At 27.6% G+C, this 12,806-nt stretch overlaps 2 protein-coding genes across 4 annotated transcripts; one reads left to right on the top strand and one right to left on the bottom strand.

The window, feature by feature from the left end:
- The first annotated feature begins 233 nt into the window (after positions 1 to 233).
- LOC132950358 (mediator of RNA polymerase II transcription subunit 19) lies at positions 234 to 2,664 on the top strand. Its single transcript, XM_061021778.1, has 4 exons — positions 234 to 537; positions 772 to 928; positions 1,959 to 2,058; positions 2,145 to 2,664. The coding sequence occupies exons 1-4, from the start codon at positions 369 to 371 to the stop codon at positions 2,418 to 2,420; spliced, it is 702 nt and encodes a 233-aa protein (XP_060877761.1). The 5' UTR covers positions 234 to 368; the 3' UTR covers positions 2,421 to 2,664.
- A 4,926-nt stretch (positions 2,665 to 7,590) lies between these two features.
- Positions 7,591 to 12,536, bottom strand: LOC132951268 (uncharacterized). Of its 3 annotated transcripts, none has more exons than XM_061023065.1 (10): positions 12,009 to 12,536; positions 11,784 to 11,912; positions 11,614 to 11,688; positions 9,358 to 9,528; positions 8,823 to 8,900; positions 8,595 to 8,747; positions 8,470 to 8,523; positions 8,294 to 8,409; positions 7,996 to 8,228; positions 7,591 to 7,928 (listed from the first exon to the last, which is right to left on the bottom strand). In XM_061023065.1, exons 2-10 carry the CDS (start codon positions 11,887 to 11,889, stop codon positions 7,820 to 7,822), a joined length of 1,095 nt encoding a protein of 364 aa, XP_060879048.1. In that variant the 5' UTR covers positions 11,890 to 11,912; positions 12,009 to 12,536; the 3' UTR covers positions 7,591 to 7,819. The 3 variants fall into 3 exon arrangements, with proteins under 3 accessions (XP_060879048.1, XP_060879049.1, XP_060879050.1); XM_061023066.1 differs by having other exon boundaries at positions 8,294 to 8,406; positions 12,009 to 12,535; XM_061023067.1 differs by having other exon boundaries at positions 8,595 to 8,744; positions 12,009 to 12,530.
- Between the last annotated feature and the right edge of the window lie 270 nt (positions 12,537 to 12,806).

The following is a 12,806-nucleotide window of genomic DNA, read 5'->3' as shown; positions in this document are numbered from 1 at the left end:
GTCATAACATTGCGAATTGGAAATAATTATTAGAAATAACGTAATATTATATCGTGTAGAAAATACTCTATTACGTGACGGCCTCTAGGCGATTTGAATCGTACCAGTTTTCAGTTCCGTTAGTCATGTTGAACGTGACAGCTGTTTTCAATTTGTCATTCTACGGTAATCGTTCTGTGGTAATAACACAACCAACCTACTTATCAAAATTCACGTAAACATTAATATAACACGATATTGATAACGTTTAAAATACAATTTCACTGCGACTGTACATAAACCGATAGATATTTTTCATTCACCGCTAACGTATTTATGTATATTTGTTCTAGTTGTTCTTGTTTAAGTGACGCATTTACTTTGTCTACATGTCTGGTTTCCCGTCGTCGTATTCACCAAAATCATCGCCTCGAGGTGCCAGGTCTCCCGTCGTTTCCAGACAGGATTCTACGGGAACCCTCAAGACGACCATATCGTTGGGCAAGAATCCATCGATTGTGCATAGTGGGCCATTTTATCTTATGAAAGAACCACCATGTAAGTGTCACTGGAATATAAAACACGCCCCATTTATTGTGCTGTAATGCACCATGCACACGATGTAACAATCATCGAAGCTATACACAATGTATAGTGCTTATACAGTTATACTTGTACAACATTTTAATAATTACAAATAGGTAGTGTCCGCAGACCTATGATTTATTAAATACGTACTTTGGAAATTTTCATCGTGCGTAATTAAATGTTACTTTTTATATCATGTTCTAGGTGAAAGCGAATTAACCGGGTCTGTAAATTTAATGGCCTATTATGGCCTAGAACACACATATAGTAAATTCAGCGGAAAAAGACTTAAAGAGAGCTTATCATCATTTTTACCCAATTTACCTGGTATCATTGATACCCCTGGACATAATGATCAAAGGTAATTTAAAATATTTAAACATAAGTACCTATTTATTTTTTTTTTTTTTACTGCGTACCTATGACTGATTATAAGTCATGACAAATATGTATACCTATTCAATATGATTGTATAGCTCTTATGTAAATAAATGCTTGATTGTGTATGACAATATTGTCCAAATTCTTGTTTGAACAATTATAGAGTAATTGCTTATTATTTCTTGAATTTTTCATACAAAACTTTATTGCTAAATGGTAGAATTATAAATTTAGAATTTGACTTGATTCTGAACCTAAATTGTAACGAGAAAATTGATACAGTAACCGTAAATCAAAGCCATCCTTTAGTTTTATGGCTTGATGGCAGATGACTGATACTACCTATATATTTACCTAACACAGAAAAAAGAAAACATAGTGGAAACTTGTATTCATCTTATAAATGCATGTATATAAAAAAACTATTTCTTTTTACATTTTTTTACACCAATGGAACTTTTTTTTCATTTATTATTTTTTGCACACTGTTATAGATGATTAAAATTAATTAATATACACTAATACTATTTAAGAGGACATTATATTATATAGGACTCCCATATTTAAAGTCTCACCAAAGCATAACATTAAATGTATGTTATTTATTATCAATAGGTACACAAAATACAATTTCAAATTTGGAATTTTTTACTTTTGACCCCCCAAAGTACCAACTAGATTCACTTTGCATTACAAAATTATTTGTGCTCGATTTTTGGTTTATCAGCATTTTAATTCTAATCAGAGTTATAAGTACAATACTATGATAAGCTATGAATACATAATATACAATAATATTTAAACGTATTTGTATCACACTTTGCAATAACAAAATAAAAATATTGAAAAAAACTAACGAATTTTGAGTGAATACGGATAATGAACCAGTCTATTTAATTATTTTATGATGACGCTATGACAGACCAGCACAAATAATAATGTTTCTATTTTTTTTATGTATATTATATTATATCTACCTATTAAATGTGAAACTTCATATTTATTTACAGTTCATTACGTTCTGTCATTGAAAAACCCCCCATTGGAGGAAAGGAAATTTTGCCACTAACGACTCATCAACTAGCTGGATTTCGATTACATCCAGGACCTGTATGTATTTTTATGTTTAATATAACTAATAAATAATTTATTGTTATCATATTTAGTCTAGCGTATTAATTTTTGCATTTTATCAGTTGCCAGAGCAGTATCGCTATGCAAATCAACCGCCTACTAAGAAACATAAAAACAAACACAAAAAGAGCAAATACAAAAGTGGTGAAGCCCTTTCACTAGACATGGCAGCTAATGAATTAGGGTTAGGTGATATTCACGAGAAGAAGCATAAAAAACAAAAACGCCACGATGATGATAAAGAACGGAAAAAACGGAAAAAAGAGAAAAAAAAGAAGAAACAAAAGCACAGTCCAGAACATCCAGGAAATATAACTCCTGGACAACACTCGAACTGATAGAATTTTTTCCTCAATTACATATTTTAACTTTGAATTTGTTTTCAATCAGTCATGAATAAATACTAATCAAGTGTATATAAAATATTGTCAAATTATTAGAAAGTTTTGAACAAAGTGTGTATGTTTAATACATTTTGTTGGCCACAGAAAATTGTGATGTAAAAATTAATTTTTCATTATTTGATATGGATAGGTGAATTTTGTTTTAAATAAATAATTTTATCTGCACTAAAAGTAAAAATATATTTTTTATTAATATCTATTAAAATATACCTGTTTTAAAAAATACATTTTCTACAACAGATTATATAACTACAAAAACAATTAAAATTCAGTATTACTTGAAGTTCCTGTGTAACTCTCACAGGTGTTAAGGAGCTTACTATTATTGATTTTATAATTTACAGATAGCCCATGATATGAATATTCGACGACCAGATAAAGGATGTAACCGCTAGGTTAGCTGTATCCGTAATATGCATTAAGCTCATTTAATATTTGTATAGCATAGAGAATATCTGTATACTATAAAATCAATGTTACTACTATCCCAAATTTGGTTGTATTTATTAGATTTAAAAATTTAAATACTTCAATAAATTGTGATATTTTTAAATATGCTTTGATGACTGTAGTTGATTTGTGATATGGTTGGAGAGAAACAATAAATTAACATGGTTAGGTTATTCCATTGATTAAATATGTAAAATTTACAAATGTTATAATATAATTATTAATTATGAATAGCAATGAATTTCTGACCTGTCTATCTAACATTATAAAAACTGATAAATCTTTGAATGCCCGTACACTTATTATCAGAGATATGAACACTAATATAATTGGCACCGACAATATAGATACTGAATAACTTGATTTGTTATCGTCAAATGGTTTTCACTTTTTTGTAAATATTTTTCGAGACTCCCCACTACCCATACTCGCTCATGTATTGATCACATATTTGTTAAATCTAATGACGATAATATACTAAACAATTCTCAAGCAGGCGTATTACAAATGTATATAACAGATCACTGCCCAGTTATAACATTGATTCCTTTATTGAAATATAAGTCAGAATGACAATTGTATACATTTTGTAAATTTTAATTTAGTAAAAAATGAAATATGGACATCAGTTAATGATCGCGATATCAATAAATCGGTCAAAAATTTTTATGACATAATCTTAAATGCTATAAACTCTTGCACAAATAAAAAATATATTCATTCCAAAAACAAAAGAATCAAAGAATGGATGACTGCAGGTCTGCTCTGTTCGACTCGTAGAAAAAATTAACTCTTAAAGTAAAAAAAACATCCACTAAATCAATCCTTAGCAACTTATTATAAATCCTAAAGAAATAAACTCAACTCTTTAATTAAAATAGCTAAAATAAATTATTATAAAAATTAATTTATTTCAGTTTCAAAAAATCCAAAAGCTACATAGAAATTAATTAATGAAATTACCAGTAAAAAGTTGACAAATAAAGAAAATATTAAATTATTAAAAGTAAATGAAGAACAAATAGACTGTGGATCTGAGCCAATCAAAGCATGTAATGATTTTAATAAAATTTTCTCTGAAGTTAGACAAAATTTGAGTAAACAATTTAATACAGATACCACAGAATATTCTGCGCAGATACTATGGAAGACATACCAGAACCTTTTGATAAGCACTTAGATAGTATTTTTACCAAAGATGTGGATAAAGAAGAGGTCTTTAATCAGTTTAATTCACAAAAAAAGGAGACTGCTGCAGGATTTGACAAAATATCAGTTAAGCTTATTAAAATAATTTTACCTCTATTAATGACACATTAATTATTATTTATAATAAGTCTAAAAGAAGGTATTTTTCCGACTCAGTTTAAAGTGGCAATTGTTAGACCTATTTTTAAAAAAGGTGATAAACAATCACTGGGAAACTATAGACCCATTTCAATAATCAGTATTTTTGCTAAAGTATTAGAGAAAATAGTAAAAATAGACTGATTACTTTTTTAGAGGAAAATAAGCTTTTGTCTAAAATCAGTTTGGCTTTAGAAAAGGTCTAGGAACTATTGATGCTCTTTATAATGTATCAAAATGTATCTATAATGCACTTGATGTCAGTCAAAGAGCTATTGTTTTTTTTTTGGATTTTGCTAAAGCTTTTGTCGACCATAAACAACTATTAATTGCTTTACCAGATTTTGGAATTGTCAATGAGTCTTAAATGGTTTACAAGCTATCTAAAAAATAGGCCTCAATGTTTTATTAAATTACTGTTTGAGTAATGTATCTTATATAAACTGTGGTGTACCACAAGGCAGCGTGCTTGATCCAGTCTTGTTTATTATGTATATTAACAGGTTTATGCAACGTAAAAAATTGATGGATCTATTGTTACCTATGCCGATGATACTTGTTTATTATTTACTGATGTTACATGGGATCTGGTGTATAATAAAGCAGAAACAGAATTAAATAGATTTATTCAGAACCTTAATTTAAAAAATATTACTGTTAATTATGAAAAAACTGTTTTTGATAATACTAATAATACTATAATAAGGCATTGATTAATTCATAAATACAATAGAAATTTTGTATAAAACCAGGCCCTATCATCTATGAAATACACCCATTGCAATACTTATTTTAATCGGTTGTTGAGATATTATTTATAATGACTTTACAGTTGTACGTAATAAGTAGGACTCGGATTTATATAATCAAAGTATGTATTTATACAACAAAAATATGTACATAAATATGTGCTAAAGAATTCAAAATATGTATTATCAAAAAAAAAAAAGGTGGATAAGTGGATGTCGCTCTGCTGTACAGTAGGTTACAAGTGGGTCACTGTAATGGATGGTGTTAAATTTGAATTAAATGATATAATATCATTGTATAAGAAAAACGATTCTGAGCGAAAACGGTCAGTCAGCCTATGATTTTACCAAGTATATTTGATGATATTATTGTGAATAAAGTAATTTATATATAACCTATTTACGTGGAGCCTTGTTTTAAATTTTCAATCCTTACTACAGAATAATTATTAAATTTTAAAGTTGATATATTTTGATACAATTCAAACTTTAAATCCTTATAAAAAAAAAACTGTGCCTATGTATTTTTAATATTTTTCAACTGCTATTAGAACGATATATCAGGAGCCTTATATTAAATTTTCACGCTTTTTACCCAACAAAAAAAAATTTATTGATATTTATAGAAAAAAAAACTAAAAAAATTGAAAACTGACAATGTCCGTAAACAGCTTAAAAAGAGTCAAAATATTTTCAACATTTTATGGTGTATAGAAAATGCTAATATAAACATTCAGTGAAATTTTCAAGTATCTACAGTCATTCGTTTTTTAATTACAATAAAATAAGTAAATTGTTACATGAGAAATCGAGGAAATATCAAATGTTGTAAAAATTTAAATTTCAGACGCTCATAAAAATTTAATTTAAGTTTCTTCTAGACATTTTTTTTTTGATAAAGGTAGACAAACTTATGAGTAATCTTATATTACATTTTCAAATCTTAGATTTAAAAAAGAAAAATTTTTATGAATTCTCATCAAAATAATTTGCTATTTTTCGTGATTTTTCCGTATTTTGTCAAAATTTGAACTTTAAATGCTTATAATTAAAAACTGTGACTAAGGATTTTTAATTTTTTTCATCTGCCTTTGAAACAATAACCTAGAAGCCTTCTATTAAATTTTCAAGCTTTTTTACTCAACAGATAAAATTTTATTGATATTTATAAAAAAAAAAAACTAAAATAATTTAAAACTGACAATGGCCGTAAACAGCTCAAAAAGAGTCAAAATATTTTCAAAATTGTATGGTGTATAGGAAATGCTAATATAAACATTCAGTCAAAATTTCATGTCTCTACGGTCATTTGTTTTAGAGTTACACCAAAAACCGATTTTGCGTAAAAATTCCCGTTTTTTCTTAATTTTTCTTTTGTTTTTCACGTTGCTTGTGAAAACTACTGGGAAATTTTTATTTTTGACCCCCCAAAGTACCAACTAGATTCACTTTCCTATCAGAAAAGTTACTATTGAAGAAAATCCAAGCACTTTCACTGTCCTAAAACGTGATGACAGACACAAAAATAAAAAAAAAATAAAAAAATTAAAAATAAAATAAAAAACACACATCATTGTAAAATCAATACATTCATCGCTTCGCTCAGAATCTAAAACATTTTGAACTCTGAAGAAAAGATGTTAAAACAGTAAAATTGTCTCAATATGTGAGAAAAAATTGAATAATTGTGAAATATGTAAAAACATGTATTTATGACAAATTTTTAAAAATATGTAAAATCAAATATAGCTCATTTTATCAAAAATCTTGTGAAACAAATTTATCACTTGGCAAAATTAGTTTATGTTGCAGATAAAAAATGTATTTACATATAAATCCGAGCCCTAGTAATAAGTGTCACATAAGACATAGTTTAACATGTCTTATACTCTTATGTGATACATACTTGACTATGCACACGGGCATATTTTAGGTGAATTAAGACGGATATCTTATCCATAATGAACAAGTCATATCATCAAAAGTTTAAGGCAAGAATAACAATTTTCAAGATGATGTAAAATATTAAACAGTATTTAAGTCAAGTATGTTTAGTTTAAAAAAGTAGAAACAAAATTAGCTGATTTTTTTTTTTAATATGTTATAAAATTACATAATGTAGGTTTTCTAAAAACTTCCTTTTTTAGGTGTCTAGAAAATAAAAATTGATCATGTGACTTTAACATTTGGTAGTTACGCTGAACAGCTTTTTGTACAAGTTCTTATAAGAGTTCATGTCTCATCAAAATATGTCGAAAAATTCTTTTTGTGTTGATATTGATTTATTTCTTTGATAGAATTGTTTTTATCATTGCTGTGTTTTGTATTATTATTATTAATAGTCGGTGGTTTTAATTACTAATGAAAAAAGTGTTATCGAATGATTTGAAAACAAATCCATTGGTTATTATAACCTATTTTTCTTGATCCATTGAGATCCGTAACAACAAATTTTTTCTATAAATACTTTAATCAATGTTAAGGATAAAATTAAAAGAAAAAATTGAGGATTTTTAGAATAATAATTGAATAGTTTTATAATGACAATAAAATACTGATTTATTTACATCATTGTATAATATTCATCTTTTCTATTATACAATTTTAATGTTCTGTAAAACTTAGTAACAAAATAAATTTAACATACAATTTAAAATTTGAATAAAAGTATAATTAGCATTTAAAATAAAATTAAAATTCCTTATTTTTTCTATTGTATAATAAAAATAACAATTAATTACTTAAAAATAAATCTGGAAATAACCAGTAGTCATACTTTTACTCTGATTATAGTTTAGATGTTACGATGTACTGCTCAAATGGATTGGAGACTTCAGGGACATCATTTAGCTCCCATGATCCACCATATGTTGTTATCTGGCCAAGATTGCACAAACTTTGAAAAAATAATAATTTTAATATGGACAAAAATTGTATATATTTTGCATTCAGTGTACACTTACATGTATCCAATCCTTCTTATTTCTGGGTTGATCCAATAGTCTCCCATTATATCAACTATATGTTTAAGAGGCATCAATACCTTTTTGTTTTTTGAAAAGTTTGATATTATTTTGTTGATTCCGACAACAGAGGTAGAGATCGGCAATTTGAGTTTTTCTTCGTGTTTTGTTTGAATATGAAGATAAAGTAATCTTTCACATACATGATCACAAAATGGGCAAAATTTTGGTAACTGTAAATTACAATGTCATATTATAATTTATAACATTAAAGATAACAACTAAATTTTAAAATTACTTTGTCTAAAATGCCCAATTTTAATTTTTCAGAAGTCAACATTAATTTGCTTTTTTTCTTGGTGACAGAAGTGATGGGCTGTGATGGCAGTTCTTCTGATATCACCTCAAATTCTGCTGAATTAAAACATTTAAGGTAAAGTAGAATTTGATTTATATAAAATATAACCTATTTACCTATGTTGGTTTGTTTAGGTAGAGATAATGGAATAAATTCTTTCACTGGCGTAACTGATGTAAAATAAAAATATTTAGTTTAAAAATATTATATTATTAAATATTCTATAATATGTGTTTCTTACGAGGATCTATATCGAAATTCAATTTTTGCCACCCTGAACCAGCAATTGGTGTTGAAGTTGATCTTTGCTTTATGAGTTGTGGTAATGGTGAATTTAAGTTGGATTTCAACGATGAAAATAGTGTAAGATAACTGGGCAATGAAGGCGGTACTACTTTGTTACCATTAAAAAAACGTAAGAAAAAAATGTTATTACATCTTCATAGTTTATAATTTCACAATTATTTACCAACAAACTTTTCAATTTCAGAGATGACAGTACCAGCAGTATTAGGGGGCTGATCTTTTAAATCCTGAACAGCTCTGTCTGAAAGAATAGGATACATTTTAATAGTATACATTTTAACTTTTACTATTTGGTTTTAACAATACATTTTTAATTCAAGCAGACAATTAAAAAAATAATCATTTTATAAATTGAACTAATTGGAGCCTATTAATAATTCAATATTTATAAGATTATAACCATTTGGCATTTAGAGTTGAAATAAGAGAAATGTAGGGTAAAGATGCTTTGGGAAGAACATGATATGAAATAGACAATAGTGCACAATAAGCACATTTATGCTCAGCTAGTTGCACAACATTAAAATTTAAATAAATAATAAAATATTAAGAAGGTATTTGAAATTAACAGACCAATAGCCAACGACTATTAACATAAATGGCTACCTACTTTAAAAATATCAACCAATGTAAAATTCAGAACTTATTATTTACTCAGATGTGACTAAATGTCTACGTAGAAAATATCTTTAGTTTACCTTCAATACAGTATGAATAGGTAGAAGTAGATGCTGCTTGTATTTTGTTTTCCTTTTTCTTTATAATTTTGTCATCTATTTTGTCATCTTTTGGATCTGGCGAAATAGTCGTAATAATATTCCGTTTGGCATCAATGGCTAAATACTTTTTTCTTTTTAATAATAAATTATCTAAGCAACAAATTTAAATAGAAACATTAATCTAGACAATGTCACACCCGTATGTGTTGTTTCAACATTATAAACATACACAATATGTGGCAAGTTTGCGTTCACAGTGTTCAGCAGAACCAATTTTATTTTGTTGGCTTTAAAATATAGTATATTTACATGATCATCAAACTGAAAGTTAAGGATATTGTCTGTGTAGGTATTTTAAGTTGGGTTTTTTATATTGTTTCTATAGTTGAGCAAGTTATAAGTAGGTATCTAAAATATTTTAATTTAAAAATGCCAATCTCACTTTAAAATTAAAATAACGAAAAAACAAATAATATTCTTACCTAAAGTTTACCACAATTATTATTGAACACATTTTAATATCGTTGAATCGTGGGCATAAGCATTGTAGCATGTTTTTTATACAGGTGTCCAGCAAGTGTTTACCCATTGTAATATCTATCTCCTGATATAATGAATACATCATAAATCTGTTTTTTTTAATTAGACTCAGAGACAAGTACTACATAATATATTTTATTTTTTTGTTGAAAAGTTCAAAATATTATTTTTCATTTTTTTATTTCTGAAATAATGGAAGATAGCAATTTTACAGTTTATTTTTCTGAAAATGTTGACTCTTTAACATTATATTTGCATTAATCTCATAATTTTTAATCAGTTTATTAGTTTCTAGGTAAAACGGCAAAAAAACAGTTTTTGTCTGGACAGAGAGTACCCCTCTATGGCTAATGGGTATATCCTCGCAGGACACCCTGTATACTTGTAAATAAACAAAGAACACTAGATCGATTTAATGGAATTTGCTGTTGTACATTTTGTAAACTATAGACAACACGTCATGTGAATGTGGTGTCCTCTTGAGGATGCAACCCATGTGTTGTTGTCTGTTTTACAAACATATGACATAGCTAATAGTCGTTTACTAATTGCAATAGTTAATAATTTTGATATTAGATTAAATTTACCTATTATCAAACTATTAGGCAGTGTTTGGATGGAACGAGTTCCAAAAAGAACAGATTCCTGGAACGAATTCCTTTTTATGAAAAAAGAACGAGAAAATGAACAAGTTCTTTTTTAAAGGAAAAATAACAACATTTTTTGTTCCATTTTAGTTACAATAATTTACACATATGTAAATAATTGAAATTAAGATATATTTTTTTTAATGTGTATAATGTATATTGTCAATTAATGATCGTTAATGAGTATTGACGTTAATCGTTACTCATTTGTCATTAGTCACTTTATTAATATTTCTTTAAGTTATAAGTTATAATTTATATAGAAATGAGTACCTATATACAATATGAGGCACCTACTTGTAGGTATATATTATTATAATTGAAAATTAAAGAAGTATGCATATGAAAAAAAAAAAACATTAAAATGATTAAATAAGAATTTTTGTTTTATTTGGAACTAAAAAAGAACTCGTTCATTTTCCAAAGAAACAAGGAACGGAACAAATTCCTATATGTAAGGAACTTGACAAACACTGCTTTTAGTTAAGAACATTATCTGTGCTGAAGTGACAGAAATTTTTTTCGATCTTTTAATTCTCTAACTAGAAATAGGAATGTGAAATATCACAAATTAAAGATGACAATTTTTTAATAATTATTAATTAATATTAATATTTCATCTCGCTCAAAAATTAAAATATTGAATTACAGCTGACTTTTAAGCACAGATAACATTCTTACCTTAAAGTTTTATAATAATTCATTATAATATCAAAACTAACAGCACACTATTGAAAATAGCAAACAAAAATGTGGTATGCCGCACATGTACAAGTCGGAAACAACAATTATATGGGTAGCGTCCTTTTAAAAAAATTATAATTTATACATTTTCATAATACACAGTCATGCGAAATGCTATTGGGAAAAATTTGTTGTCTTTTTCAAACAAGTTGGCTTAGAAATAACTACAGTTCTATAACTAGGTACCTGAACATTTACATACTTCAATCATTAATTATAAATCATTATTAATTTACAGTAACTACTTATTATTTGACTAATGATTTTAACTACAACATTTTTTCAACAATTTCTAAAACCTTACCTTCATTTGGATCTGAACTAATTCCTTTTCTCTTCTTTTTGTTATTTTGTTTTCCGACTACCGAGTCTGGAAATCCTGTTGAAAAAATTGAAATCTTATTTTTCATTGAAGATACTTAGTCGGCCAAAACTGTACCTACGATATTTTTTAAACAATTTCTAAAACTTTACCTTCATTTGGATCTGAACTAATTTCTTTTCTCTTATTTTTATTTTTTTTTTTTCCGATTACTGAGTCTGGAAATCCTGTCAAAAAAGTTGAAATCTTTTTTTTCATTGTTGATAGTTGGTCGGCCAAAACTGTAAACAAAAATTACAACATTACATAATATCAGAAACGTAAAATTATATATAGGTAGGTAAGCACGATATTAAAATGCAACAAATGTGATTTACCTGTTTATTAATATGGATAGATGTTCACAATATTTCTCGAAAAATTATAAATGTTCAGAGTTTCAGACTGTACACTTCAAAAATAGAGTAACGATTATAGATACCTAGAGGAGTACTGAGAACTTAGCACCCTACAGGCTATAATGGCAATTGGAAACTGGCTGAGTACCGAGAAGTGAGTAGCCGGAAACTCAGAAATCTGACTGCCGACAGCCAGGCGCAAAAACGCCGAGTTCTGAAATCCGAATGTTCCGATTAATGAGTGGCGAGAGTCAGGCAGACTGACGAGTGACGAGTGCGGACTGCAGAGTGACGACTGTTTGTTGGTGTGTACTGTGTGTCTGTGTCTGCGTGCGTGTAACGTGTTATTTCAAACACATAATGATATGTTGGAAATTGATATTGACTATCTATAAATAAAATTAGTAATTTCCATCATCCAAATTTCATGAAAATAATATTGTTCAGTGATAATAATATTATAATAATATGTATAAATAGACGAGGGTTTTAACGTCATCCCCACGTCCCGCCAACAGCTTGTGATCAATGATCACAGATCACTGATCAGTCATCGCCCATCGGTGTGAGCGTGTGACGGACGCAGTGCGACTGTGTTCTCTCCTTTTTACTAATGGACTAACTGAATAATGTGTAATATTCACTTCAAAATGCTTATTACTTGCTACAAAATTATATATCAAAAAAGCATACGATAATGTTTGATACTTGGTCAATTCAATCGACAATTTAATGGATAATTAAAATAACAGAATAAAATAATAAAATGGATTCTTC

Source organism: Metopolophium dirhodum, chromosome 8 (assembly GCF_019925205.1).
Source record: "Metopolophium dirhodum isolate CAU chromosome 8, ASM1992520v1, whole genome shotgun sequence".
NCBI classification, from domain to species: domain Eukaryota; kingdom Metazoa; phylum Arthropoda; class Insecta; order Hemiptera; family Aphididae; genus Metopolophium; species Metopolophium dirhodum.
The sequence above is the reverse complement of the archived record's forward strand: the minus strand, read 5'-3'. Positions and strand labels throughout refer to the sequence as shown.

Coding starts and splice junctions, on each gene's coding strand:
- LOC132951268 (XM_061023065.1), bottom strand. CDS start 11,889: ATGAAAAAAAAGATTTCAACTTTTTTGACAGGATTTCCAGACTCAGTA. Junction 11,689..11,783: donor TAGTTCAGATCCAAATGAAG/GTAAAGTTTTAG, acceptor TTTTTTCAACAG/GATTTCCAGACTCGGTAGTC. Junction 8,901..9,357: donor CTATTCATACTGTATTGAAG/GTAAACTAAAGA, acceptor CTATTCTTTCAG/ACAGAGCTGTTCAGGATTTA.
- LOC132950358 (XM_061021778.1), top strand. CDS start 369: ATGTCTGGTTTCCCGTCGTCGTATTCACCAAAATCATCGCCTCGAGGT. Junction 929..1,958: donor CCTGGACATAATGATCAAAG/GTAATTTAAAAT, acceptor ATTTATTTACAG/TTCATTACGTTCTGTCATTG. Junction 2,059..2,144: donor TTCGATTACATCCAGGACCT/GTATGTATTTTT, acceptor GCATTTTATCAG/TTGCCAGAGCAGTATCGCTA.